The sequence below is a fragment of the Carex rostrata genome, chromosome 27, assembly GCF_964058835.1.
Source record: "Carex rostrata chromosome 27, lpCarRost1.2, whole genome shotgun sequence".
NCBI lineage: Eukaryota > Viridiplantae > Streptophyta > Magnoliopsida > Poales > Cyperaceae > Carex > Carex rostrata.
Genome location: NC_135944.1, coordinates 3,805,448 through 3,832,909, shown reverse-complemented (window position 1 = coordinate 3,832,909; position 27,462 = coordinate 3,805,448). Strand labels below are relative to the sequence as shown.

The window sequence follows — 27,462 nt, the reverse complement described above, 5'->3', positions numbered from 1 at the left end:
CATTAAGGAGGGTGTGTTACTTCCTCAGTCGACATTAATCAACTTAGGTTTTAACGACCTGAAGGATCTAATGAAGCAAAACATGCTCGATGTTTCAATAATATCCATCTGGGTTATGGGAGTTTGTTTAACTTTATATGAGTAGTGACTAATTTTACAATTAAATCATTTCAACTTTTATGTAATGATTTTCAGATATTTGAAAAGACATGTCACTGATCTTGGTCACAATGATGTTATTTTTTTGGATCCTAGTAGGATATCTCAGTCACTTTTTAAATCTAAAAAGGAGGCCACTTGAGTCATTGAATAATATGCAGGATAAGGAATTTATCCCTGCACCATACTTTTAGTTGTTACTTTTATTTGAATAGTTTAAATATTTTTAACAACATATGTAGATTGATTATTATCATGTATGATTGTAGTAAACACTGGGTGTTTCTCGTTTTTGTCATGCGTGGTAATATGGTGTATATTATTGATTCTCTAGCGCGAAAAGAACCAATTTACAATATCATAGTGCCATTTAAAGAGTGAGCAATAAATCTAACATTTAGTCTAATTTAATTTACTTACAATCAATGTACTATTTGTTGGTAATACTAATTAATTCATTGACATTTAATAAAATTTCAGTTTTTTTGAATCTTATGTAAAGGCGGAATGCACAAGGAGGAATCAACGGAATGTGAGTGGAAATTCATTAAAGTGTGAACTTGTACACTCTATTTTAATTTGATACTTGATTTTATCAAATTTCTTTACAAAACTTAACAATATGACGAAAAGATGCTGGGATGAGGCAACTTTCCTTGGATTAATTCATTGCTTTAGTTTTTGAATAAAGCATGCTACCTTTAAATTAAAGAAGCAGTACGTAGTAGAAGTGTAAACAATGAATCCTTGCAATACTTCAGATGTACTCTATTTTTGTATATATGCCACTTAATGTGTTTAAATTTATTAAGATGAAACTTCATATGTACCCTTGCAAAACCTCAATATATCACTTAATGAATAACCTTTTTTATTGCTTGTTTTTACTTACATTGAACATTTAAAAGCCCTAGGCCAAAAGGCGACATGGTGTGTGGATTTTATGTCATGAAACACATACAACACCTAGTCACTATGCAATTTGACATTTTTTCCCTAATGTATGTATTTTATGATTAAACTTCATTCATTTTTCATATAACTTGGATAAAATTAACTTCATAATTTGTATTCATACAATGTGATTTATTGACAGAAAAATATACACCGATGCAATTTTATGCAATAACACGATAATGGTGTACATTTTCTTTGGACAACTTCTAAACTATTTAAAAGAAATGCAATGTTGTTAATTTTGGATGCATATTTTGTTACTATGTGTTATGTAAATTTTGTTATAGTGTGATTTTTGTGAATGAATATGTTATGTTGTTAAATTGTGTTGTCTTTTGTTTATGTTATCTACATTATTGGCATGATATTATATTTAATGTCAATGAATGTCGAATAGTAATATATGGCTAGCAAAAATAAGGAGGCTAGCTCCGATATAAACAGAACCATGCCAAAAAATTTATGCCAACACCGACTGTTTTTAGGACCTACACATTAGTATATAAAGCCAATAATGATTGTTTTTAGGACGTACACTGTCTGTTTCAGAACGACAGTGTTGAGGACCTACAATGATTGTCTTTGAACCGTCGGTGTACCTACATTGACTGTTTTTGAACCGTCGATCTAGGGTACCTACACTGTTTTTGAACTATAGGTGTAGGGTACCTACACTGACTATTTTTTAACTGTCGATGTAGAGTACTTACACTGACTGTTTTTGAACCGTCGGTGTAGGGTACCTACCATGGTTCTAAAACTCATAATTGGAATTGAAATCAGATTTTTGACCGTGGAATCAGAATCGGATGAATCGGCCAGAATCGGAAGAATCGGATCGGTAACTCAGATTTATTCGGCAGAAGCTTGTTTGTAGCCAAAAAAAAGAGGAAACAAATGGTAAAAAAAATAATTTTGATTCCTAACAATAATAAATATATAGAAGAAAAATAAAGAAAGAAAAGGAAACAAAAATGAGTTAAAAAACATAAAAAAACAAGAGGAGGGTTCAAATGCATCCATGTTTTTGTGCCTCTATCATGCCTCCATCTTTCTTCATCATTTTCAAAGTTCAAACAGTTGATCCGAACCGCTCAACCTAACCTTGATACTAAAATATGTTTGGAGACCAAATTTTATATTTTTAGGAATTTTTTTACTATTTTTTTAGATAGGTACAAAAATACTGTTTTTAGATGGTTCAGATTTACTGATTTTGTACCTATCTAAAAAAATAGTAAAAAAATTTCTAAAAATATAAAATTTGGTCTCCAAACATATTTTAGTATGGAGGTTAGGCTGAGCAGTTCGGATCGACTGTTTGAACTTTGAAAATGATGAAGAGAGATGGAGACATGATGGAGGCACAAAAACATGGAGGCATTTGAACCCTCTCAAAAAACAATTCAAAAGCAAATGTTAAATGTCAAAAAACTATGAAATGGATGGATCCAATGAAAACTGAAATGGAGAGGACAAGAAAAAGGGTTGTCTGTCCAAAAAATACTCCTTACGCTCGTTGATTCCTTACGCTAGACAGATTTCATTAAATCTTACATGTGGCCCCCATCTCCCATTTGTTTGGTTGCTCCTGGTTCACCTTGAATCAAAAGATTTTTCTATTACTATACTTATTGAACATGTACACCAAGTCTATTTAAAATATATTAATTGGACCTTTCTTCTCCACAGGGCCTTCATATCTTCTTCCCAAATCGACGAGGTTTCTTTCCGATAAACTCAAATTGACGTAAAACAAATACATAATCGGGAGAGAATCGGCCCGCACTCGTGAGAATTGGTTCGGAATTGGTCAAAAATCGACTAACTCGGTCCAAAAATCGGATAACTCAGCCGAGTCAAGCACAGTTCATCCGATTTTTGTTGAGAAACTCGCATAGGAGCAAAATTCGGGTGAAACTCGGCTCGGTCCCATCCGATTCCGAGTTGACTCGGAATTGGCCGATTTTTCGAACTATGGTACCTACACTTACTGTTTTTGAACTCAGTGTAGGGTACCTTCACTGATTGTTTAAATAAACAGTCAGTGCCACTGATTGTTTGAATACACCATCAGTGTTTGGTATATACACTGACTGTTTTTTATCTGTCAATAAAGATATATATATCTATATTTGCGACGCTATCACTGACGCCTCAATAATAGTCGGTATAGGAATATTTTAATGAAAGCTTCCGAACTAGTGTCTAGATAAGAAGAACCTTGTTAATCAATAAAATGGTAGATATTTCAAGAGCATTAATGTGTTAACTGATCTGAATGTAAGTTTGAACTACGTACCTACACCGTTGACGTTCTATTAAATAATAATTAACTTGTTAATATAAAATATTTTATATATTATTTTGAATATAAGATACTATGAACCAACACTATTAACAACTTCTTTAAACAAAATTAAGATTAGAGGTGCCTGATAAAAACATGTCATTTTTATAACAATGGGCAAAGCTATGTTAGAAAATATCCGGCAAGCACGAAAGCTGCATTTTTTAGATAGCAGAAGGCATATGGTAAGAAAAGAATTTTCTAAAAACCACAAACACCAGCTATTGTCTATAGATAAGATGATTTTTCTTAGTGAATTAAATCCATTCTAAATAAGGAGGTTTCTTGGTTGCTTTTTAATAGACAATCGCTGGTCTATTTAAATTGATAACCTCTTGTATTATTGAAATATTTATATACAACAAAACATTGCAACTGAACTGTCACAATAATTTATTTTGCCTCAATACCTCAGGATTCTTTTAATGGGCACTTCATCCTCAATACCTCAGGTTTCATTGTCCTTCATGATGATATATGATTAATATATATTTTTTTTAAAAGAAAGATTATTAAGTGTGGGAAATGGATCAATATTCTTTTTTTTTGTGTTTGTTTTTGGTTTTATGAAAAGCACTTATGTTGAACAGGGATTTAAAATGAGTCAAACTATAGAAAAAAATTGCGGCACTTGAAGTTTCTTCCATTATCTTTTTTTTTCTTAAGTAATGAAACTGTTACAATTATCTTCTGCCTTTTTACTTGTTATATTTAGTTTTGAACCTTGTATTTCTTCCCTTTTGTTTGTATGGACATGGTATTTCGTACCTCCAATTTTATTTCTTAATTATTGCAGATTTTGAACCACAAACAATCAAATTAAGATCCTAATGTTTCGAATCCCTAGTTTGTAATTTCAGTCTCAAAACTTGAAGCTGCAACGAAATATGCAATGACATGAACTTATGAAATACTTAGTGTAGCAACTGCAGTGCTGTATCTTTATTTTATTTTGTGCATTTTTAATACAGAAATTTTCACACTAACAATAGGACTTTCACTATCATGCCAGATGCAAAGCACGGCGTCAGCAAAAGGTACCTCAGTTAGGGAAGTGATATGTGATATGGAGACATTGAGCACAGTATATCGTGTCAATATCAAGGGCTACTCACAATTTAATTTCTGTCCTGATGATTTCAGCATCCATTGTGGCAAAATCGATCTGGCTGGCCACCGCTGGTCTGTCTACTGCTACCCAGGAGTATTCGCTTTTGTTAGGATGGTAATGTTGCATATCAGGCTTCGAACTTATACAACCAACGCGTTGAAAGTAGATATTCGAATAAACCTAATTGCTCCAAATGGAAGACGTGTAATGGTCGCTGAAAGAAAGCAGATATATTACAGAGAGAATAATGTGGTTGTAATCCCACTAATGAGGAAATCCAAATTAGATTCCTCGGAGTATGTCAAGGATGATTGTCTCTCGTTTGAATGTATAATGAGTACTACAAAGTGGGCCCTTCCTGAAGTGGTAAAAAAGAAAGAGCAATCAATCCTTCCCAAAGTGGGTCCTTCCCAATAGAAGAGCAGTAAATTAAGGCGCTGATGTTACATTCGTAGTTGGTAATGTCACTGCACTTTGAGATTTGTAGAGTTGTTGACGATCAGTCTACCAATGACCTTCATCTAGTATTGTTTTGTTATTTTTTTTCATGAATAGTCTATGTGTTGAAGTAATATGTGCACAATAAGTGCCTTTTAATGAATAAAAACTTTTAATTCTTCTAATTCTGATCCTAAGAGCAAAACTTTTCTTACTAAATTGTAGTAATTTAAGAAGTAATATGGAAGCGCCGTATAGTAATTTAAGAATTAAGTCAATGTGTTGAAGTAATATGGAAGCGCCATTTAATGTGTAAAAAGTTAAATATACAAAAGTAAAGAGCAAGAGAATATTGATAATAGAGATAAATTTTTTTTCATAGAGTGTTCTCTCTTCCACTACTAAAATATATTAAATTTGCATCTATATTAAATCGATCCTAGAACTTGGACAAGCTCTAAATAATAATAAAACAAAAGTGGTATTTTACCACTGGTTTCATTACTAAACGAAAGAGTTCATACAACAGGTCCAAAATAAAGCACTAGCATACAATCCATCGACATCTAACAACCAAAAAAAGTCTAACCAAAAATCAAAATAACAATACCAAAATAACATCTAATACCATAGGCTAACAACAAAAGCATTAGTAATACTAAATGGAATCAGAAATGGCTCTAAATATTTGTGTAAAAAAAACTATTTGCCCCAGACAGAGTTACAAACATCATTAATTAAGAACCTAAAATAAAATTAGTCAGAAAAAAAATGGAAAAGCACTATGAGTTGCAATATATATATAATCGTGTGTTACAAAATACACCAGCTTAATCAGAGCCCAAATAACAACAACAAATAATTGAATCAAACCTACCTATTTAAGCCTCCATGATCGTGTGTGACTAATCAAACGAAGCTACTGGTTACCATGGTGTAGATGATAGATGTATGCAAAACTCAAACAGAGTCGGCGGTCTCGCTCATCCCCCCACCCGCCCCATCCTTTAAAACCTGTTTTGTACCCACTTTGCTTCCTAAAAAAATACACTGACCAATCCGCATTTATGTTACAAACACGATCTGTTTTGTCCACCTCAAACTTGAGCTCTCCATCATCTATACAAGCAGAAGCTGCACCCTGACCCTGGTGCAGCCCACACTTTCCAAAATGCACCGCACTAGCTCTTGATCCCCTCAGGCTATACACTGGCTTGCCAAATGAGGGATACACCGTCGACCACATTGTTATATCCCAATTATATTCATCGAAATTGCAAAACTCCTTGGCCTTCATGTGAATCTTCCTCCACACTGTGCGGTTAAAAGTGTACCCTATGTTCCCCATTTTGTCTGCGACTAGACATTCGCAGCCTTCCCCTCTTGATTTTACATCTAATGGTGCTAGGTTTGCTGCATAACACTCAGGGCACTTCCGTGGCTTCAAATCAACCAAAAGCTGGAGATTCCTATACGCATTAGGTAGTATAAAATGGTCTTCTTCTATGAAGAGAATGTGGCCATTGAAATAACGTGTTTCTGGCAAACCATCCCAGACGGTATTCATCATCCACCACCAGTGATGCTTTAAAGACACAATTTTTGGTGACCGGTGGTTGCCGGACTGGTCGGTGTTGCCTTGGCAGTTTTTCTCTACGGGATTGTCTTTATCTCTGCAATCCCCCGGTGATAACCCGGGGAAGCTGTCAGGGAAGAGATGCGGTGAATATGGGGCGAAGATTTGCTTCACTTGACAAAACCGGATGTGTTGGATAATGTTATCCATCTCCCGGAAGTACCCGTCATGGCTCACAATCAAAAGTGTCTCGTTTATACCATCAACCTTAGAGAGGGTCTTGACTACAATGTTAAGGTATTTCGGCCGATTGTGAACATACAGCACGATTTTTATGTGGTCCTTTGCCAGAGACGGGAATAGGTTGGTGTTTCTAGGAGGAAGTCGATTTCGCTCTTCTAAAGATAGCGATAGGTTGTTTTGTTTAGGTAGCGCTGGTTTGAAGCTGGGATCTAATTGTAGCAAAATATAATCTTCCGTGCTTTTAATAGAGGAAGTAGGAGAAGAAGATGAAGAAGGGGCAAAGCCAAGTTTGATTAGCTGCTTGAGGATTAAGGTCAAGGCAAAAAAAGCGGAGACCGAGATTAGAACTTGGAGAATAGCTTGCTTGGGACCATTACTGAAGCCATCCTTCAACCGATTTCTCCTCGTGAAAGCCATAAACAGTTGCAATTGATTCAACTGCTGAAAATGATGCCCCCGGCTACACAACCTAAAGATCCCATATTTCTCTACATGAAATTGAAACTACAGAATAACTTAAAGGAATGACGAACCGGCAATTGGAGGAGAAACCTGAGCAAAATACAGCCCGATTTCGATTTTCGACTTGGAATTATCTTTGTTGGGTGGATGAATTTAATAAATAAGTTGCAATGTTGACAGGCTATATTAAGGCACTGGCACCACAGAAATATTTTTTGAATTATGTTTCCATATTTAGCGGTTAGACAGCAAATACCTTTCTCCATCCTGCATTGCAATTATAAATTTGAGTATAATTCTTTCACAACTTTCAAGGTGAAACCAATAATGAAGTGAGAACATATCAATTTTCTTCAATTAAGTAACCATTATTGATATATATGCACACAAAAAATAATATATAAATAAGGGAATATATTATATGTCTCATTCCCACATAATATGACTCCAAATGATGGAATTTGTAGATCACCAAACCAAGAAATATATTATGAAAGCTCCACAAAACTTGATCCATCCTTCATTTGTGATGAGAATTACAAATTTATCTAATACGATGAAATATGCGTAGAGAGAACGAAAACACATATGTTTTTGTAATGCAGGTAGCTTTTTCTTGACAGGGCTGTCAAGGTGTAAATGCAGGTAGCTTTAAATGTATTTTCAGTAATGCAAAATTTCCTATTTTTTTCTTTTGGTAATAAACATTGGCTTAATTTTATTTTTTTGCTACTATTGATGGCTTCTTCATATTATTTTTGGTAATGAACTTTGGGTAATTTTTTTATAATGAATGAAGATTCGATTAATTATTTTTCAAATTCAAATTCGATTAATAAAAAATGTATAATAAAAGAAAATTATTTTTTTGAGTAAAGGTTGGAGGTCAAACTGCCAAACTATTTAATACCTTTGTAATATAACAAATAATTTCTCCATCTGGATTTCAAATCCATGACCTCCCATATAGAGACCTAATAAAAAAAAATATTATGAAAGTACGCCTTCGAAATGAACAGAACGGCTTGTATGTTAAATGATGATTTTGTGAAAGCAGGCTGTCATCTTGTGGGCTTTCTATTTATAAAGTGGAGAGTTAATGAGACAAAGTCTGGAAATAGGCTTTCTTATTGGGCTGGCCCATAGACATAAATGTGACAGAATATCTTTGAATTGCACTTCTGTTCATACACACAAAAACTAAGAAGTCTTTTAGCTACATCGCTTCTCTATACAAGGTATAATAATATTTTTTTCAGGTTAATTTGCGGAATGAATACCAATTTTATATATGGGGGAGTTTCATGTATATACCTAAAAACTTGAAATTACGTATTTTCCACTTAATTTCATAAATATATCCAATTTATTAGCTTTTCTATTAAAATTCATATAAAATTTATGAAGTTCCATTTTTCCCCTTATTAGAAAAAATATACTAATATAGTCTATGTAATAAGAAATGTTTGTTATATGTAATTAAGTTTGTTCATATATGAATTCCACCTTCTTAGTTATTTCTTCTTTTCTAAATAATTGTAAGGAAGTTCAAGTCAAATACTTCAAGACTTTTTATTTCTGGCAAGGCTTAGAGATTGTTTAATCAAATAGAAATATCTTTTCTATAAAAAGTAATTGATTGAATATATTGCAACAGGTACACAATTAAAAAACATATTAATTAAACTTATTTTAACTTAATTTCATTGTTAATTAATAAAATATTATGAAATTGTCATTTAGAAAACATCAGAAAACACAAGGCAAAATTTCCTTTCTTTTTGACTGGATTAGTGGTTGAGATTCCGATGCTTCGCGTCAAATTTAGTGTTGGAATTAATTTGCGAATTAAAAGATTTATCATTTGTTTTTCAATAGTTTTTGCTGGCCTTGCATCGGCTTTTGGTTTCATTTATTTTAACGTTTTTGAAAATTCCAAATTATTAAAATATATTATGTTAAGAAATGAGGTAGTTTATTAACAATGCAATTACTGGATACCACAACTCCAAACAAGAAGAATTGAAATCGGTAGGGATTTTCATAACTAAAAAGTAGGATTATACCACATAACACAGCTAACAATAAGCAGTACTCCGTATTCCTTACACAGAGCCACAAGTTTTCTTTGCAACAAATTAACTTAAAATGTAAAAGAACAAAAAGACAGCTAAAGACAGAGCATCCAGTCACTGATTCTTTAAATTAATAACAGTTCCCATACATGCATGTAAAACGATTTGAAGAATGATTGACAAACTTAGAGGATTACAATTTTTCCTATGGTCTTTAGAAGGAATGCATGTTGAAATGAACAATTTCCCAGCAACGTTTCTTGTGCAGCAATTATATTCTGCTTGGGTACTGGACAATAAAATTTAGTAAGATACTTGTCAATAAGTAGCAAGACAGTAAGTAGTTGCCACAATGATTATGCATTTTGTGCAAACATGTGATCAATCATTGGATTGCATCCTTAATTAAATTATTCTTATTAAGAGATGACGTTTCAAACTCGCATGCATGGTTAAGTGTTTGCTGTATATGCATGAGATTGTTTGACTCTTGAGTAATGATGTTCTAAAGGCATCCCTCCTCGCATTTTCTCCAGGTTGGTGACCAATTTAATTAATAAGCTACAATGACAAATCAGAAAGCAAAAACAGACATAACATGAACTGGTGCAGGGAAGATGCTATTTCATCAACTTCACTATATTAGACACAACACTAATAGACCAGCAACTTGAATACTACCCCTTCCTTCCCCAACACAGAGAGAGAGAGAGAGAGAGAGAGAGAGTACATGACGGAAGTTCAAGACAAGCTTCTTTAAATTTGGTGAATGCTTGAGAAAACAAGCCACTAGATTCCAACCATTATGTGTCTCCAATTTGCCTAGTTCCAAGCTCTTTAAGTTATTCAATGTTTGACAGTTTATAATATCTTTGTCGAGCAATTAATCCAATAAGAAAAAAAATGTTTTTTTTACAAGGAAACGAGATTATAATTTCAAAGAACAATATGGTCCCATTGAAGGTCCTTTTATAAAACCAATATTTCGACTTGAAGGTAAAAAGAATACCATGACCATGGCCACAATACTAAATTTGCTTATTTCAGCTTAAATTAAGTTATTTCAGCTTAAATTAAGTTCAATTCAATGGCGCATGAGGTAAATTATGCTCCGTTGATGCTTAACTAAATTATAAGACCAAGCCCAATTATGGTGGTGCCCAAAAATAATTAAGCTATATTATTATATCTGTTGGGCCTGGATCTCGCAAAGTTCTTTGAAAACATTCGGCTTGCTCTGTCCAACCCATAATATTATACTAAAAAGTAATTAAACTACATTATTACTTATGTTGTTTTATTGGGAGGATATTTTTAATTTATATCTACTTAAGATTATTTTACTAGCAATGAAATTGTGCTTATGTTCTTCTTTTCTTTTATTTTTCCTTTTTTTTTTATAAATGTGTAGCAGCAGCTATAAATTTTCTAATTTAGAATTCGGCAATGCTAACAAATTTACCAAATCTAGCCCCAACCATCACTAAAAGATATATGAGGAGGGTTCAAATGCACCCAAATTTTTGTGCACCCAAATGCACCCTATCCTTTTTCTCCATTTTCAAAGTCCGAATAGTCAATCCGAACCGTTAGATGCGATCTACATATTAAGATGTGCTTGGAGACCAAATTTTAAATTTTTTGAAATTTTTTACTATCTATTAAGCCACTTTGAAAATCGCTGATCCAATGGTCCAGAAAATGTAAAATCAGCGATTTTCAAAGTGGCTTAATAAATAGTAAAAAAATTCCAAAAAATGTAAAATTTGGTCTCCGAGCACATCTTAATATATAGATCGCATCTAACGGTTCGGATTGACTATTTAAACTTTGAAAACGGAGAAAAAAGATTTTAAAAATAGGGTGCATTTGGGTGCACAAAAATTTGGGTGCATTTGAACCCTCCTCAAGATATATTATGTTAGTTAAATTTATTCATTCAAATTTTATAGTTTCTTGACAACACTAATAATTAGATTTTAAATTATTTGATGATTTGGTATTTGTTTTTTAAATATATGCATGTAATAGTCATAATGAACTCATCTGTTCATTCAATTGAAAAAATATTGAATTATTTGTAGTATAAAATGAAGCAAAAAAAAACATGTATTCATACATCTGCCATAGTGAATTTTTATATTGCGACTATATTATTATTTTAACCTTTCGTAATTATTTAAACGTGTGATTTCAATCAAATGTACAAAAACTCCTGCATTAAACAACTAAAAACAGTGTTTCACTGACTAAGCGGGATAACTGTGTGCGCCTCCATGACGGATACCAACAACCTGGAGGCTCTCATCAGATCAATGGAGATGGCTAGGCAATGGAGATCTGGGCAATAATGGCGAAGTTTAGGGATTGTAAGTGTATTTATATTAGGGGGGGAGGATAATATCGCACACAAACTTTCTAACCAGGGCAAGGTTGGAAGATTACAAGGATACTCCTTAGCAAAATTATCAAAATAATGAGAGCCTACGGCCATAATTGGGAAAACAAATAAATAAAAAGTTAGAAAGGGACTTCTTTTTATTGTAGACCAGCTTTTCCTCTTTGGAATAATTCTCAAGTCATTCCCACTAACTAATCCACTTTGTTATCCTTAACCTTTTTTTTTATATCAAATTTAAGAATTTTGAAAATGAACAAGATTAACGATTAGGAATCAAAATTGAATTTCAATATAAGAATTATAAATAAAAAGTTGTAGAATTTTGTGGGGCCAAACACATGACATTCGAACCATCATCAATATCAACATGCAATATATTAAATTTGAGTAAATATTTTTGTAGATCAATAAAACCTGATGTAAACCTTTATGAGTACACTTCCAGGCCCGGAAAATGCATAACAGCATTTCCTCTTGAAGTTGCAACATGAAATATAGACAAATTAATTTATCAGTTCAAAGATGTATGCACTAAATTTTCCAACAAAAAACAAGCTTAGATATAACAACAATAGAATCGGTACAACACATGGCAGGAATGGATTAGTTAATTTGGAAACTGATAAAATTAGGAATGAAGAGTTGCAAATATCAATCTCACAGAACATGCAGTCCATAAATTTTGACTCCCCTCTAGACTCTAGTCCCACTCACATAAATTACCTACATAATATCACATATCAAAGATAAACCACAATTAGTAATTACTAAAATATTTATGTGTCTAGTAAGAAAACAAAATTTATGTAACCTATGAAAAAGATTGAACGTAATGGAAGGTTGTGATTATCATGCATGATATTGATATGAAGTTGAAAGCTCAACTCTCAAGTGCATCATTTTTTAGTTCTTTAATTTTTTTAGCATAGATGGTGATCAAGCATTCAAGCCTTCAAACATAAATATTCTCTAGGGATCTTCCAACCGGATCGTAAACATATGACCTCTCATACGGAAGGCATTAACTTCTTATTAAATTAAAGGCTGGTTTGCAACAAAAAAATAATTTGCATTTAAACTAACAACAAAATCATTAGATGTTATCTACCATTCGTTCAAAATAGAATGTTGGAATAAAATGAAATATGCATAGTGAAAAAGATATGTGCAAGTAATATATTCTTCTTTAATCATTGAATTTTATAAATTAAGGGTGTTAGATAGTAGAAGCTGTACAATTAATAATGAAAGGCAAACAAAGCAAATGATGTATTAGGGTAAAGAGTAAAAATAAGTACCTCTGGTTTACTTTTTCTCTTTCACCCTTCATAATTGCAATTTCGTGCTGTTCCAATTGCTTGGTTAGTTCTGGATGACATCCAGGGAAATATAAACAATTTACCAAAGGTGGGAGGCCATTTTTTGGTAATGACAGGATTTTCGGGCAATTTCTTATTTGTATTTTTTTCAAAGTTTTCAGGGTGTGTAACTCTTCTGGTAACGATTCGAGGTTGGAGCAATCTCCAAAAATCAGTTGTTCTAAATATTCTAGTCTACTCAACCAGCCTTGCACAACCCCTTGGAACATCTGTTCTTCAGGAGAATTCCATACTATCAGTTGATTCAATGAGCTTGGTGGGCAAAGTAAAAATGGTAGTTTTAGGAGGGAGGTGTTATCGATATGCAATTGGCGTAGGTGTTTAATTTGTCTGGTTGGTGCTTCATTGTCAGTTCTGAATGAATCAGATTGAATCAGTTTTGGACAATTTATAATGTCCAAAATCTCTAGAATGGATGGGTTAGCTAGATTTAGATTCTGCAGCTCTGCACAGTTTGTGAGTCTGAGTTTCTTTAGATGGTTACTCCGGATTGGAAGGGAAGTTACATAATTGCAATTACGTAGTTCCAACTGGTTGAGGGAATACAGATTCTGAACACTGCTTGGAAATGACTTGTCGAGCTCACCACATGAATCTATTTCAAGAAGACTCAGGGAGGAAGGTAAAACTAGATTGCTTGGACAACTGAGAAGGGAGCAATTTATTATTACAAGTGAAGATAAGGAAGATCTTGCAATCCATTCAGATGGCAAAGAAGATAATTTTGCACAATCTTTAATTTTCAATACCTGGAGTGATAATAGGTGACGTTGCACAAACCAATCTTCAAGGCTTTGCAAGTTTGAACAGCCCTCAATAAAAAGGTGCTGTAAGAAGGAGAGCTTTCCAGTTTGCAACCAAGATGCTGGTGTGATTCCACTATAGTTCTTGATTTGCAAACTTTCTAGGTTTGGATGTGGCTCGAGCGCATCTATAATACTCCCATCTTTAACAGGATCCTCAATTCTATTTGGGGACCAGCATAAAGACAAGGAAGTAAGATACTTCTTCTTGTAAAGGCAAGCTTGAGAGGCATCTCCACCACTTTCTACATTCTCAAGATTACTAACCTTGATGTGGCCCCGAAGTTGGGCCATATTCTTCAACTCTTCAACTTTATGACCATCCTTGATGAGAACTTTGAATTCTGACAGTGTTTCGAGAGAAGTTAACTTCCCTATTCCAGGTATCAGTGAACTTATCTCCATCATCTCAGTGATCAATCGCAAATTAATTAAATTATGGAACATTTTTGGAAAACACTTCAGTGGACAATGTTCCACATTAATAACTTGAAGATTATAAAGATGGCATATAGAGTCCGGCAAGGTTTTGATTTTTGTGTAGCTTACATTAATGTAAAACAAAAGCTTCAATTTATTAATATTATCAGGGAGTTCATGAATTTGGCACATTTCAAGATCCAATACACGAAGAAAGGAGAGTTGGTCAAACAAGGAAGCAAGTGTTGAAGGGCCCAATTTTATTTTATTGTTCATACCATCAAGAAATAGAAGGGACCGTAACTTTTTGCACTTGCCGATCTCCGTTACTATTAACTCAATTGGCTTGTATAGTGATAAATGGCGGATACTTAGATGGTTTTCTAAATCCCATTTGTTATCTTCTTGGCAATAACATGAATCATGAGATAGTGATTTTGCAAGGTCATGCATGTGATCGTGGAGGCTTAATCTATCATCTTGACCTCTAAGAACGAAACATCTGCTTTCTATATCTCTAAAGTACTCTACTCCTTTGTTATCTTTATAACCAAAAATGTACTTTTCATGATGAGAAATTATACCATCTGACATCCAAATTGGACTCAAAAGATTAGCATACAGTCGATAATCTTTGGGAAATAAAGAACAAATACGAAAACAACGTTTTAGGTGTATCGGTAAGTATTGATAGCTTACTCGTAGGGCCGGTAGGATATCACCATCAGTTTGTTCTATTTGCCACAGTTCGCTGTTCAAGATGTTCCTCCATTGCCTTGTGTTCATGTTCGCATGCAAAATACCACCTAATGTTTTAGCTGCCAGTGGAGATCCCTTTAGTCTGTCTGCAATTTTCTTGCTAATACCCTCCATTTCAGGAAACGAACTCGGATCCAAAGATCCAAAAGCACATATTTTAAAAAGATCCCAGTATATGTTATTAGGCAAACCACCAACTTCTATTGGATATAGAGTACCTACTGACTCTGCGACCTTCCTCAAACGGGTAGTAATTAATATCATGCCCCCATCATGCCCCGACCTTAATGGATTACACAATATTTCAAAGTCAATAGATTGTTCGTGCCAAATATCATCAAGGACAACTAGACACCTCTTTGATTCGACCTTCCCTTGTAGTGTCTGTTGAAGAGACTCCAAGCTGTCTCCAAGATTGAGTTCTCTCTCATTGTTCCTCAACTCACCCTTTTTTGACAGCTCTATATTGGCCGATTCAATCATTTCTCTAGTTATCCTCTTCAAATCAAAGTAATCGGATACACAAACCCAAATTTTTAAATCAAAGTAATCTTTCACCCTCGCATCATTGTAAATCAGCTGAGCCAGTGTTGTCTTCCCCACGCCTCCAATTCCAAGAATCGGCAAGATCGGAATGTTTTCTGCTCTTTTTCTCTTTCCCCTGCCTACCAACGAATCAGGTAACTCAAAATTACTACTACATCCAGCCCGGTCGCCTAGCTTCATAAGCTTGACCACCATTTCCAATTCATTTTCACGACCAAACACTTTCTCAGGACTGATGGAGCTTGTTGGACGCTGCACGGCCCTGCCATAGTGATTTGGTCCATCAGGTAAACCTGACGGACCAATCACTTTCTCTAGCTTAGCACTAATAGAATTAAGTTTGGCGCGTACATCAGCGACTTTGCTTCCAAAGTTATTAACAACATTCTTTATGAAGGAAACCATAGATGACAAGGTTTGACTTGTTATCTGAAAAAAATAGCGCACAAGATCAATTGACTAGGTGCAATTTGGAAGCCGAAATAATTTTTGAGAAGGAACAAGGGTTTAATTCAAATATCAACTATGGCCCTGCATCCATATTTCGAATATGTGACATCTCAAATGGATTGCCTATTATCGCAAGATGAATTAAAGGCTAGTTCTCGTAATTTGAATAAAAAATATTTGTTGTCAAAGTACTAAAAAATTTAGATGATCTGATTGATTCATATTCAGGATACGTACCATTTGTATTGGTGGTGGGGCATAAATATGTAGAACATAGAAGGAAAAATCGGCCGATTTGAACCGAAATCGGTCACCGGCGATCCAAGTTTGGACCGTGTTACTAGGTTTGTGATTTTTTAGCAAAAATCCGGTTCAAACCAGCTGAATCAAGTAATTTTTCACTTATTCTTGACGTTTTAGAGAAAATTCACACTGTTGGAAGCGATTCTTCAGAAGAAGCGAAGAAATTTCAATGTGTGATGACCCGGCTTTGTGAATAGGGGTGTCAACGGGTACGGTAAGATCAGGTGGAAGCATTTTCATACCTGTACCCATCACAAATTATCCTTACCCGTACTCTACCCTTACCCGTTACAAATTGCCTTACCCGTACCCTACCCTTACCTGTTGTAGTTGTCGGATAACGAAACGGTAGCGAGTAAATAACAGTCAATACTTGTATAATAATTATTTTTATTATTTATTAAATAAAACACTAAGAGAGATTTATTTGTCACATATATAATCACATTATTAATATGAAAATTAATTCCAACTAAATTTTTTTTTTATCAAAACACAAATATCTTTGTTCTTTAATAAAAAAAAATGCAAATAAAAGCAAGATGGTCAATTGTTCAAGTTCTTTAATGATGAATTATGTTTAACACAATTATATAAATAGTCAATTGTTCAAGTTAGAAAATTTAATAAATTTTGTTTTCCAAAATCAAGAGTAGTTGCCAGTTGGACTATTGGAGATGAATAATAATTCAATGGTCATTAAGAGATATAATATATATCATTTTTTTATATAATTATCCAATCGGATAATGGGTATGAAATAGGCTTTACCCGTACCCTTACCCGTTTTGATAACGGAAAAAAATCTTATCCATACCCGTCTTATCAAATATGGTACGGGTCGGGTAAACGGATAAAAGGGTGCCATTGACACCCCTATTTGTGAAAGAAAGGGCAAAATTGATTTTGACTCGGTCAAAGGTTGATTGGGAGAGATGAAGCCACGGTCAGGGAGAAAGGACCTCCGGCAGGGTTATTTTAGAAACTGAAACGCTGAGATGGGGGACCCTCCTTTTAATTAAATAACGGCTATCACTGTTGGAGCCAGCACTGTCAGTACTGGAGCAGGACAGCAAGGCTGGAATGGGAAGGTCATTACAGAAGTTTTTTATTATGGTCCATAAATTTCATAAATATCGTTACAAGTATCTCACTAATTATAGAACTGTTGAAAAAAATATATAAATTATTCCTATTTTTTCTCCTCTTTCTTCCACCATTTCAATTGTTAATTTCTGATATATTTTTTCCTGTAACTGTTCCCTTTTTCATTTTTGGTTTCTTGTTTTTTTCTTTATTCGTTATCTATTTTTTTTTTTTTAGGGGTCAACAACTGGGTCTTAACATGTTTTGGACTAATTATTTGTTTATAATTTAATTTCTACATTTTTAGTACAAAACAAGTTCCTGTTAAAAAAATCTGAGTTTTGATTTAATTCGGCCGATTTTGACCGATTCATTCAGTTCCAATTCTATGGTCAAGTGATCGATTCCAATTTTTCTTAATATGATACAAAAGATCTCAATTAATTACTGATTTTTTTTTAGTTTTTATGCAGACCGTCAGATCTGTTTGGGCATAAATATTAAAGGGCTTATGCATTCAACCTCGAACCGGATTGGCCCGGATTCTCATCTAACGGTCCGAATCTAAACTCAATATTTTAATACTTAAAGGATCAGAAATGAGGAAGACATTGGACTATTTGGCAGGTATATAAGCCATTCATTCAAAACAAAGTCTGATCCAAAATTATTAAATTTGAGTAAGTTGTTCAAATAATAGATTTATTGCTAGGTTAGATATAAATTAAATTGTTTCAAACGATGCACTTGCCTGTCCTGCTATCTTCTGGTGTAGTTCATAATAATCAAATTCGGCGATCACATCCTCAGCATCATAGCCAGCATCTTGAAGCTGTACCAAGAGGCGGTCAATATACGGGTTCTTGAAGCGCCACCACTCCGCTTTTTCCATCAGGTACTTCGCAGTTGGCAAACTTTCGCGCAACTGATCGAGGTTGCTCTTCAGTTCCCACGCACCAGCAACACGGGAAAAATCTATCTTAGATAAGAGAAACTCCATCGATTTAGTCAGAGAAATCAACAGAATACAGAAACTGAGGCTGGTTTGATAATGACGAGTACAAAGGAAGAAGCTAGGGATGCATTAGTGATTCGTCAAAAGGAAAATCTGATTCTCTATTCCAGATGTGCCATGACAATTGCTGTTACAAATAACTGACAAGCGGTCCCAATGGGCTTTACTTTTTATCATGCCCACTTTTACTGTTATAGAAGCAACCTAGTGTGAGTGGTTAGTCACACGAATTGCTCCAAGAATTTGAAACATATATAGAAGTTTGTGGTCCACAAGTTGTTACTATTAAAATGTAGAATTAGGTGATAGAAAGCAGTAGTTGGGGCTATTAGTGTTTCTTTTTTAAAACAATTAGTTGTAGCCTCCCTAGAGGTCCACAAGAGAAATATTTCAATAATTGATCCAATGCTATTTGCTTGAATAATCAAATCCACACAATAAATAGTAAATATATTTTAAAATAATTATGTAGGTAATTCTTGAATAATCTCATAGGCTTTTGTAAAAAAAACTAAACTCGGTCGTTGTATGTCTACTATTGATAGAAAACTCAAATTGAATTTGTGAGATACTAAACGATGTATTTTTGCAATTTTGATATCGTCAGGCAAAATTCGGATCCATCTCGTCCCCCCCTTTCCGAATTGTAGTCATACGCGTAAATCTGACTTTCCTAGCCAAAATTATAACTGTTTAAAGTTTTTTCAAAAAATAACGATGCTTCCGTGCAAAAACACCGATAATGCACCGATGCTTTATGCCCGGCTTAAAGACGGCAGAAGTGCATCGATGTTTAATTGCCAAAACATCGATGACACACCCATGCTCTCTAAACGGCCATAACATTATTATTGTCAAAACATCGATGACGCACCCATGCTTTCTAAACGATCATAACTTTAAAATGTATTTACTATTTACTGTGTGTTTGTTTATTTTTTTTAATGGATTACGACTTCATTGTTCAATATATGTCCTTTACATGGTAATTATTATTATTTTTTTAAAATTCAAAACCATCTTCTCTTAGATTTCACAATCTTATTCTAAACTTTTTTTGTTGAAGTTTTTCACGAATTATGGCTTTATTTATAATTCAAAAATTATTGAAAGCATGAATTATTGTTATATTTATATTCAAAATCATCGAAAGCATCTTGTTTGGAATAAAACAAATAAGGGTTATATTTATGTAGTTGAAGGTCATTCATATTTCCTTGTGTATATTTGAATAAAATAAATTATTAAGAATTAATGTCAAGTTCTTAATTAGTGTTATCTTTAGACTTGTGATATCAAACTGACAAATCAAGTCAAAATTATAAAGAGTTACGACATCACTCATAAATATATCAAATGTCTTATTTTTTGGCATATACCCTAAACAAGAAAAACCAAACCAATCAAAATAATACACTATATAATAATATGCATTCAATAAATCCATTTGACTAGTATTCATCGAAAGGAACTCCTTCCTATATAAACACTTATCCAATTTAAATGAAAATATGAAGATCTAAAAAAAAAGAAAAAAAAAGACTGGACCGCCCTTGCTTGGGGCGGTCAGGTCCTCATAGTGGACCGCCTCAGTAGGGGGCGGTTGGGGTAGTTTTAAAAAAAATAAAAAATTGAGGGCATTTTTGTTAAAAACTTTTTTTTAGGGTATTAATAAAAAATTCGGCTACTCCTCAATCACTCTTGTTCAAAAAGACATTTCGATTAAAATTTCTTCTAGATAGAATTAGGCGTTTTTGAAAAGTCCAATAATAGTAAAGAATCAAAAAGTTTAACAATAATAGTATAGAATCAAAAGAAGTTTAATAATAATAGTATGGAATCAAAAGTTTAATAATAATAGTAAAGAATCAATAATAGTCCAATTGCTGTTACAAATCACTGACAAGCGGTCCCAATGGGCTTTAATTTTGTCATGCCCACTTTTAGTGTTAGGGAAGCAACCTTGTGTGAGTGGTTCGTTACAGGAATTGTTCCAAGAATTTGAAACATATATAGAAGTTTGAGGTCTACAAGTTGTTACTATTAAAATGTAGAATTAGGTGATATAAAGCAGTAGTTGGGGGCCATTAGTGTCTCTTTCTTAATACAATTAGTTGTAGCCTCTTTAGAAGTCCACAAGAGAAATATTTCAATAATTGATCCAATGCTAGGTAGATTGTCGTTAGTGCAATGACTTGAGAAACTTTCAACAAAATTTTATAAATCCAACGTTTAATCAATTTTTAAATTGGAGAAGTCTAACAGAGCATCTTTATTTCTCTATTTTATGTGATACACTACTCCTCAATCAATCTTGTTCAAATGTACCAAAATTTGTTTATTAAATGGTTTTATCTCAAAAAATTCATTTGGATTAAACATGTGGACTTACTGTTACGAAGTCAAAGAATTATTTCAACAAAAAAAAAATGATTGCTATATAGAACATATATAAAAGAAAAAAAGTTTCTTCTAGATTAGAAATTAGGCGTTTTGAAAATTCATATATATCAGTCAATAATAGTAAAGAATCAAAAGTTTATTTTTATTAGATTGGCATCTGGCAGGAACTTATTATTGAACCTAAAATACAAGATATAACCTTCGTACATGATTATAAGTGTTTATTTTTTCCGGGTATTTTATGCTACTTTAAGTTCGTGGTATTTTATTCTAACAAGAATTTTTTTATCTTTTTTTATCTTGAAACAGTCAATTCAGGGTACTCAATATATACTTATCAAAATTCTAGTATAATAAAAAAAAAAAAATTTTTTTTTACTTTTTTATTCAAAATATAATGATAAGCAAAAAATCACAAAAATAATGATATTAAGCGAAGCCTTTAAAATATAATTTAAGCAATATGAGAACAACTTTACAAGCACAGTATCCCTTGATGGGTCGAAATAAAATTTTGGTTGATTTTCTAGTTACCAAGGTTTAAGTCAATGAATGAATTAATTTACAGTTGCATCTCAGCTGAAAGAAGAAAAGTACAAATTATGTAGATAAGTTAGCTTAACAATAAGATTAAATAAAAAAGAATATCACAGAAAATTTGAACTTCTCTTGTGCTCCCCTCACAGATGTGTTTAACCATAGCCACCATTGAAGGGTAAGGCTCTATCTAGAGAGGAGCCGCCTTATCCACCAGCATGTCACCACTATATTGCACTGTGGTGCTCGGGCCAATTATTCTCAAGAGGAGAAGCATGTGTCACTTTAATCCAGCGATACAAAGAGATGGCCAGCGTAGGTGGAAGGAGCGGCGGAGCAAGGTTGTCTCGGTGTTGGATAGAGGTTGGTCGGGTGCTAGATGTACATCGATGGACCTGTCGTGGATCTATAAAGTTTGATGGACCTGTCGTAGATCCGCCACTTCTCGGCTGTGGCTCTTTAGTCAAGTGCGTTGTTGCGAATGTGAGAAGTAGATATTGTATATCGAAGAGACAATTCGTTCGACACAGTAGCAGTTTATCTGGAATAAAGGAGAGAGTTAGAGAATAGAGGGAACAAAGAGTAGTTATGTAGGAACAGTGTACTAGAGGCTACTTTATTATGAGTATAGATGTAGATCTGGAATAAAGATAATCTAGTATAGAGTTACATTCATTATATTTGGTCACTTTTAACTACTTATTTCATAATTGAAGAGTTAGTTAAATAAAATTCACTATTTGATATTAAAATCTAAAGATCCTCATCAGGCACAACTCACATGACCACATCGCGTGTCATTTTGTAATCAACCAACTCACATGTATGGTTGGACCAATTTTGTTAATAATAGTCACATCACGCAACTAGTTACAGTACAAAACACACAAGTCACGACACGTACATGTTGTGCTGGGCATGACGTATCATGAAATAGCGTGGGCTTTAATTAGGAGCTCAGTTGATGCTCAGCTGAAATATAAGGCTAATACCAACAATATTTCAACAATGGTGATGCTAAACAATTCTATATATGCATGGTGAAGAAAAAGAAAATTATCCGAGTATCAACTCATGTTGAAGCTATGGATCACAGTGGGCCTGATTAGGCCGAGTTTAGATGAAATCTAGATTGGGCCTGTTGTATTACCCATAATGTTGGACCACAAAACAATTAAACTTTACGGTAGGTCATAATAATATGCATATATATTTATGGTGGACTCATGCTGTTTAACAGTATAAGTATATTAAATTTAAATACAAATTATATTTTTTTATTTTTTAAAGTTTATTTTACTACTTTTTTACATAAGTAGAAAATCACTTGATTTATAAATTCTGGATCATAATAGTAGTGATATTTTACCTATCTAAAAATAATAATAATAAATAGAAATAGGCTAATGTGCTTTCGGTAGCATATGAGTCGAAATACACACGGTTCAAATTTAAAATTTCAAAATTCAAAAAGTTTATCTGAACCGTTCATCTTGTTCTCCATATTAATATGTTCTTGGAGACCAAATTTTATATTTTTCTGAATTTTTTTACTATTTATTAAGCCACTTTGAAAATCGGTGATCCAACGGTTTTACTATTTTGTTAAGCCACCGTTGGATCAGCAATTTTCAAAGTGGCTTAATAAATAGTAAAAAAATTCAGAAAAATATAAAATTTGGTCTCCAAGCACATATTAATATGGAGAACAAGATGAATGGTTCAGATCGACTTTTTGGATTTTAAAATTTCAAATTTAGACCGTGTGTATTTTGGCCCATATGCTACCGAAAACACATTAGCCTATCTCTAATAAATATATATATATATATATATATATAGGGAGAGAGAGAGAGAGAGAGAGAGAGAGAGAGAGATGGGCTGGGGTACATTGTAATGTACATTGCACTATAAAATCACGTGATTCAAAGTTCAAATAACAAATCCAAACCGTTCATCTTGTTGTCCATATTAATGTGTTTAGAGACCAAATTTTACATTTTTTTTGATAATTTTTTACTTTTTTTATATTTACTGAAAATTGCTGCTTTTTTTTATGGTCCAGTCCAAAAAATGTAAAAAAATTCCAAAAAATGTAAAATTTGGTCTCCAAGTAGATTTTATAATAGATTAAACATCTAACGGTTTAGATTTGTTGTTTGATCATCACACACTAAAATATAACCCCGGAAGCACCTCGGCCGAAGTGCTTCCGGTAGCAAATTAGTCACACTCTATATTTATATATATATATATAGAGTGTGGCTAATTTGCTACCGGAAGCACTTCGACCGAGGTGCTTCCGGGGTTATATTAGCATATGTGATGTTCAAACAACAAATCCAAACCGTTAGATGTTTAATCTATATTAAAATCTACTTGGAGACCAAATTTTACATTTTTTGGAATTTTTTTACTATTTATTAAGATGGTTTGAAAATCGCTGTTTTTATTAAAATTCTGCACCATAAAAAAAAGCGATTTTCAAACCATCTTAATAAATAGTTAACAAATTCCAAAAATTATAAAATTTGGTCTCCAAGTAGATTTTAATATAGATTAAACATCTAACGGTTTGGATTTGTTGTTTGAACATCACATATGCTAATATAACCCCGGAAGCACCTCGGTCGAAGTGCTTCCGGTAGCAAATTAGCCACACTCTATATATATATATTAACCGTGTATGTTATTACTATACATACACAGTTCGGTAACAGTTGGCAAAGTACCCCCCCCCCCCCCCTATTCATACATGATGCTCGCTGACAAGGTTTGTGTAAACCGTGTGATATTACCTTTTCAGACCGTGCATGGTCGCGTTTTCTGTACTAGTGTATGAATACTTATATAATCCTTAATTTGACGTTTAAATAAGTATTTTTCATAAATAAATTTATGAAATTTTTAATTCTTCGTAATAAAATTTTTAAAACTCGAATAACAAAGTAGAAATGCACTAACAAGGAATATAAAATTTGACCGTGCATTAATAAATTTATTAAATTTTTCATAAATAAATTTATTAAATTTGACCGTGCATGATCAGGTCTATCAAACTTCCTCTATATATACATTAAAAATTACGGAAGGACAACAAATTTAAAAATTTTCGGCATTACTAGAAATTTACAATCTTTTAAAGAAAATCCCTACATCTTATTAATTTTAAATGTGTTAAAAAATATGAATATTGCTAATGATTAATTTTCTTATTAATTTTGTACATGTAGTTCGATGTACAATTCTAAAAAGTTTTTGTTTATATATTATGTTCCATTATCTGATCTAAAAATCTTGACTTTGACACTAAATTGGTTTTCAATAAAATTAATAAATTTTTTAAAATGAGAAAATACTTCACTTTTTACTTTTAAAAGATAAATCCAAGTAGTGAGAGAATTATCATCAATAAATGTAACAAAATATTTAAAATTATTATAAGAATCAACAGGGGCTGATCACTAAACATCCGAGTGAATTAAATCAAAACATTTATCTGATACATTAATCAATTAAGGGAAATGTAACCTTGTTTATTTTGTGAGCTTACAAACATCACAATTACATACCTTGCATTTATCTTCCCCTTAATAATTTTGAAATTAAAATTTATTGAAGAGATAATTTGATCATTTTATTATTCTTTTCTAGATTTAGACATCCAAATAATTAAATACAAAACTAAACAAAAAAATTATGACTTTTTTAATAATTCTAAATATGCTCAGACTGCCAAAATTTCTGAAGATTTATTTCTTTTCAGGACCGTCAAAGATTATGGCAGTCCAGCAATTTTTATTTTTATTTTCAATATTAACCCCTTTGATGTTTCTAAAAATCGTCTAGAGGCCGGGCCTACCTTGTCTGGCTTTATTTAATCAGCTGTGAAAAGAAAAGAGGATGAATTAATTAACACGAGTTCCATCAATTAATAAGAGGAAGAAAAGAAGTTCCATCAATTAATGCAAAATCCGATTTTTCAATTTCTTTTATGAGAAAATTGAGGGGTTGAATGAATCAGTTTTACGTAAATATATTTTACCTGGAAATTTAATTAACTGTAATTTTTTTGTAAAGTTTAAATTTTTTAAAGAATAAAATTAAAATTAAAAATTCAAAGAGAAGCTTAGTGTCTATTTTTCCACCCATAAACTGTAGTGAAGGATAATGCATAATTTTCATAATATTATGGCATATGAATATTGGTGAAATTTCACCTATAAATATATTTAATTACATTTTGCAAAAAGAAAATTTGAAAAACAATATAGAATAATAATAATCGTTAAATTCAATTGTGGTTAACTAGCCTCAACTCTTTTAACAATTTATGTCTCTTGTATGCGAAATAATGTAGGAAAGCATATATATTTTGTAATAGAAATGTACATCGCATGAAAAACTTTAACATGTATTTTTTTTTTAAGTAAAAGAGAAACATACCAGAATAATATAATTTTAAAAACTAAGACTACGCTAGAATCTTATGAAATTAAAATCTTGTGAAAATTATATATATCATTGAATAATTATTTTAACAATTGTGTTTTATGCATAAAATATTTTTGTTCCTACAATTTAATTTTAAACTTGCCAGTACTACATGAAGTGTCTCATTCTTGTTGTGTGACCTGGGTAGACACAGGTGATCAAATAAAGCCAAACAAGAGATAGGCCACACGTGTTATTTGGATAAGAATACCAACCTATAGCTAGACACATCAAAAGCTATGAAGAAACTTTTTATGCACAAATCTCAATAAATTTGAACGGTTAGATTCGGAAAAGCAGCAGAGTTTATTCCCTTTCTTTCTCCGGTTAACATCTCCCCGTATAATTACATTGCCTTATTGTGGAAATGACATCGCACCTACACGTGAATCATCGCTCCTACACGTCAATCATGCACCTACATGTAATTGCTATGTACCTTTTGTTTGGAAATGACATCGCACCTACCTTTCTTGCTCCAGTTAACATGGCCACCTATAATTACATTACCTTTTTGTTTTTGGAAATGACGACTTTCTTGCTCCAGTTAATATCGCCCGTACAGTGAACTCTACGTGGCGTTCAATAAACGAGGAGCACGTGAATTTTAGAGTACGAGTACCCCACTTAACTTTTTATATGTTAGATTCGTTACCTACCTGTAAATCTGATGGTACGGAAGGGTAATTCAGTTCTTAAATTGATAAAGAAGATAGAGTGAATCCTGCTAATATATAAAATTTTGAAAGGTGAAAATAAAACAGAGGTGTCTATAATTTATGTTACTAATTAAAAACTCGTACCATCATAATCTTCTTCAATTGAAAGAAATTAGTACAACTACAAAAACATTAAGCATACACGTTATATCCTACACTGATGCGATAAAAATCAATCAAAAGTGTATGAAAGAAGGAGACGCTTGTGTGAAAATGAGCCCAACCATACACACACGGTCATTTAAAAAGTAACCGTGTACTAAAGGCACTCATATTTGTACATATATAGTTTGTAAACAACAAACCGTGTAAGATATTAGATGATCAAGCACAGTTATTTCAGAAAACACTATGAATATATGATTAGCACCAATCTCCAATCACAGTTTCGTATTTAGAAACCGTGTATGCTTTGTTATCGCTCAACCAACCCGTGCTCAAAATTAATTTCTTGATGGAACGCCTCCTCGCTATGTGCGCCTCTTCACATTTTTCTTTAAGCTTTAACCCTATTAAAATCCAACCTCTTCCATTTGCTCATTAAGTCCATGTCTCTTCGGTTTCTCTCTTATCTCCTCTTCATTTCTCATCATTGTAGTAGGGAGAATTATCCCATTCAAACTATCATGATTTAGGAATCCCATTGGCGCCCAAATTCAAAAGGAGTTTTATCTCGACGATAACTATGAATTAATGAATTATTTGTTGGGTAACAGTGCATGTCAGAAAGTACATTTTAAAATTTTACTGAGTGCCACATGTGATCTTACTATAAA

The 27,462-nt window shown here is 32.9% G+C and overlaps 2 protein-coding genes and 1 pseudogene across 3 annotated transcripts; 1 reads left to right on the top strand and 2 right to left on the bottom strand.

Annotated features, from left to right (window-relative positions):
• Window positions 1–4,478: 4,478 nt before the first annotated feature.
• On the top strand, window positions 4,479–4,994 carry LOC144544981 (uncharacterized). The gene has a single exon (XM_078293540.1). The coding sequence runs from the start codon at window positions 4,479–4,481 to the stop codon at window positions 4,992–4,994; it is 516 nt and encodes a 171-aa protein (XP_078149666.1).
• An 806-nt stretch (window positions 4,995–5,800) lies between these two features.
• On the bottom strand, window positions 5,801–7,423 carry LOC144545315 (alpha-1,6-mannosyl-glycoprotein 2-beta-N-acetylglucosaminyltransferase pseudogene; annotated as a pseudogene). The gene has a single exon (XR_013508469.1). The product of XR_013508469.1 is annotated as an alpha-1,6-mannosyl-glycoprotein 2-beta-N-acetylglucosaminyltransferase pseudogene (transcript).
• A 5,565-nt stretch (window positions 7,424–12,988) lies between these two features.
• LOC144544980 (putative disease resistance protein RGA3) lies at window positions 12,989–18,551 on the bottom strand. The gene is made up of 3 exons (XM_078293539.1): window positions 18,259–18,551; window positions 17,395–17,491; window positions 12,989–16,108 (listed from the first exon to the last, which is right to left on the bottom strand). Exons 1-3 carry the CDS (start codon window positions 18,516–18,518, stop codon window positions 12,989–12,991), a joined length of 3,477 nt encoding a protein of 1,158 aa, XP_078149665.1. The 5' UTR covers window positions 18,519–18,551.
• Between the last annotated feature and the right edge of the window lie 8,911 nt (window positions 18,552–27,462).